General features: G+C 35.3%; 1 protein-coding gene across 1 annotated transcript in view; it reads left to right on the forward strand.

Moving 5' to 3' along the window:
* The window catches only part of LOC132178013 (D-ribulose kinase-like), a 7,993-nt gene extending 7,203 nt beyond the window's left edge, over positions 1-790 (forward strand). The window contains 2 exon segments of the mRNA XM_088513620.1: positions 130-199; positions 313-790. Coding sequence (XP_088369746.1) covers positions 130-199; positions 313-504 — 262 coding nt within the window. The 3' untranslated portion in view covers positions 505-790.
* The last annotated feature ends 3,049 nt before the right edge of the window (positions 791-3,839 follow it).

Here is a 3,839-nt window from a genome sequence, read left to right on the forward strand (position 1 = left end):
AAGTAGAATATGTTGGGATTAATTTTGTGACTGCACCATCCTTCATGGTAAGTCATATGAGAATAAACTGCAACTTGAAAGGCCTTTAAATATTTACAAAATTAAGGCACCTAGTTGGAGCTTGTGCAGGTTACATCCACGACCAGAAAGTGATTTTGAGTACTTGCATGGGATTTTAGAATCAATTGAACGTATCGAGGTATGAGGACTCCTATTTGTTCAAAACTTGTTGCAAATTGGCAAGAGGAAACATGTTGTAATCTTAAACTAGAGCCTTGTGACATGGATGTCTCTTTATCTTGTAATCTTCAGGCAAAGGCTTATGGCTTGCTGAAGGATCTTGGAGCAACCCAAGTTGAAGAAGTGTTCACCGCTGGAGGTGGTGCAAAAAATGTGAAATGGACCAAGATACGCGAGAGAGTGCTTGGTTTGCCTGTGAGTCGGGCAATTCAGACAGAGGCTGCTTTACTGGCATTGAAGGGTGCCCAACAAGGTGTCCAGTGAGAGCAGAGTGGAGGTGATAGGAGAAAGCCAACTGTGAGTGATGAATCTAATAAAGTTGTTTATTATTCGGATGATACAAAATATATGATTTAATGCATCAATAAAACACAAAAATTGCACATCTGAAAATTGCTTCTGGCAAATAGCCACCAATCTGCAACATCATGCATGATCGATTGAAGGAAACTTGTTATGAATTGATTCAGCTAGTACAATATTTTGAATTGTTGTGATCAAATTTCATATTGATTGTTTTAATAGTTTTCAAATGGCCAGATTAGTGATGAAGTTTCTCCAAAACAGAGAAAGTGATCATTGGAGTTGGTTGGTCTCCTAAGGGACCGGGTACACTCTGATGATTAAATTAGTCTTCTGCTTGAGAGCAAGAAACCGAATAGAGAGTTTTAAAGAGAGAAATAATACATCTGTTTGCCTTTTGGAGAGAGTGTTAATTTTATACCGGGCTTGAATGCTTGCCATGTGATAGTTCCACATTCTTTTAATTATTGCTATATAGCGGACTGTTTTAGTGATTTCTTTTTTATATTAAATGGGCTTTTAGCTTGGGCATTATGCTGAGTGGATTAGATATTCGGATTGTTAAGCCCAGTGAGACTACCAAGCTTGATATTTATCGGGTGACAGAAATAGAGATTTTTTACAACAGTGTTTTTATTTTTTTCTTCTTCAGAGGAAAACAATTCTTTAAAGTTATTTTTATATGTGCTTATTTTTCTAAAAGATCCTAATTTGCTTATTGCATAAGTTCACTTTATCTTTCAAACTTTGTATATCAATGCTCAAGTAATCCCATGTCGGAGGGAGGGTAGCCTGGGTAGATGTTTGGGGGCGCTCGTTTGTCAACATTTTTAAGCAAAAAATAAAAAGTATTAATAAATGACTTAAAACACAAAATACTCATAAATTATTTTTACATTTATATTATATCATAATTAAAATTACCCTCTAAAAAACTCCACCAAACGAACCTAAATCTTTTTGACATGACGTTTGAGAGGCTTAAGACACAAATTTAAGCTTGTGATATTTTGAAGTTGTTTGTCTGAATTATGTGAAATTTAGGGGATTGGGATCCTCGGCAATGGCTTAAAAATTGCCAGCCCCCAATTGTGATAATCTAGGCCGTCCATTACAACAAACAGCCTAAAATATGCCATGTGTAAACAAATTTGAAATTCAAAATTTAAATGCCCATTGTTTTGTTTGAGTCTTTCAAACAAAAATCACTCTGTCCCCTCTCTCCCTCCTCCCTCTCCAGAAAATCGTGGTGCGGATTGAAGCACATGTGGCTTGGCCACTGTCGGTGTGCGGAGGAAAGCTACTGGTGTGGTAGACCTTGGCCCAATTCTGGCCCTTATGTTTCTCGGTGTCCAAACGGGAATCAGCTAGGTAAGTGTTTAATTTTTCCAGCCTTGGGTATTTCTTCTCTCCCCTGCTTTCGCTCATTTTTTGTTGTAAATATCACTCTCTGCGCTCATTTTCTGTTTTTCTTTCGCTTATCTTGTTAAGTTTTCAAGGTTTTTGGGTGTTCCTTTAACCGAATGGGTGAAGTTTGAAATTTTGTGCATTTTTTCTATTTAATCGAATGGGGGAAGGGAAGAGTCTTGCTAATGTTTGGATAGGTTTTCTTGGGTTGTTTCTGGAATGGGAATTTTTTTTTGGATGCTCGTGTTGGCCGAATGAGTGGTAAGAGGGGTGTAATGGAGGAGTTTTTAATTTCCTCTTGAATTTTCGGTTGAGAAGTAAGCAACCGGTTAGGTGTTCATCCGAAGAGGTGATTTTGGAGTGAGAAATTTTATGGGTTTGTGGGTAATCTTTGTGATCTCTGGCGTTGAGTATGTTCTTTATTGTTAATATCTATCTAACCCAGACACTATTTTCGTTACTGTTTATGTGTGAATTTTTTGCTACTTCTATGTTTTCATGTATATGTGAGCTTATGTTGCGATAGAATTGGTTGGTGGTTTTGGATGCCTGCAAGAGGTGATGATGTAGTCATCTTTTATGGTGTTGTGGCAAGGGACCCTTAACTCATTGTTGCCCAACTCTATTTCCCAGATCTTTTTCTACTGGATTTTGCATGGAAATGAAACAATCATGGGTTTATATTACTTGAAAGAAAAAGGATTTGTGGAAATTTCCTCAAATATCTGCAACTTAAAAGACGTAATTCTAGCTTTCTTAACATTTAGACGTATATCAGCAATTACCCTATGCAATCATGACTAAATGGTTGTGTTCCATTGCAGGGTGTTGCACCATTGACTTCTTAAAAAAAAATGCCAATTAGAACAGCTTTATCAAACACTTTTGGCTTTGGAGGAACAAATGAGCTCAAAGAGTTGGAGTCACCTGATGTGGACATTAAGGGAGTTACAAAAATCAGATTATGCAAAGATGTAGGAGATTTGCTGTTTTTTAGTTCAATAACTAAAATTTTTCAAAAAATATTTGAAAATGTAAAAATACAATGTTTTGAAATTATGTTGCTATTGTTTGAAACTTTTAAGCCAAAATGAGAATTTGCAGATTATATTCATTTCTATTCGCAGGAGATGAAATTAAGATATTGATTTCTATTTTGCTTTAGAAATTTGCATTCCAGGATGAATGTTGAGCTATACGTTGGTTTTTTGATTTTATCTTTGTCTCCAAATATTTGAGAATTCCTGGACTATAAATCCTTGAAGGGTTATGTTGTAATACCACTTAGTTTTGAATTTCAAGCTCACTTGAATGATTATGAAAATCAAGCTCATGTGAGTGATTCACTTGCCTGGATGAAAAATGCCACTCTAGCACTTGAGCTAGATCACTAAATACTCAACAATACTACCAAATCTGTCATCAATATTCAATACAACCAAATATCAATACATCAAAAGCAATATCCCAATTTTTACAAACATCAATCCCAATTTCTACAAATTCTAATGTCTTCTAAGATTAACAAGGTCCGATCATTTAGTTGAAATTTTAGCTCTCAATCTAGAAATTAAGATAATCATATGCTGCATAGTAACATTGACTAAAAATTGTCATATTGGCTAAAAAGTTTCATACAATAATAACATAATTTTCAAAATTGAATTGATTCCACTAATCACAAAAGTATCATCTAAACAACGCCAACCCACCAAAAGCCCAAAAATCAAAACCAACGTCACCATTTAAACTCGCACCAACATAGCGGGCCTTTGAAATCTTCCCAAGTGACTATAGAAAATCAATGTCCTGAACACGTTTCCAAAATCAAAGTAAATTTTCAAATTAATAAGAAAGTACTAAAAAGTTTCTTTTCATTTGTAAGTTTG

Source organism: Corylus avellana, chromosome 2 (assembly GCF_965113065.1).
Source record: "Corylus avellana chromosome 2, dhCorAvel1.hap1.2, whole genome shotgun sequence".
Taxonomy (NCBI): domain Eukaryota; kingdom Viridiplantae; phylum Streptophyta; class Magnoliopsida; order Fagales; family Betulaceae; genus Corylus; species Corylus avellana.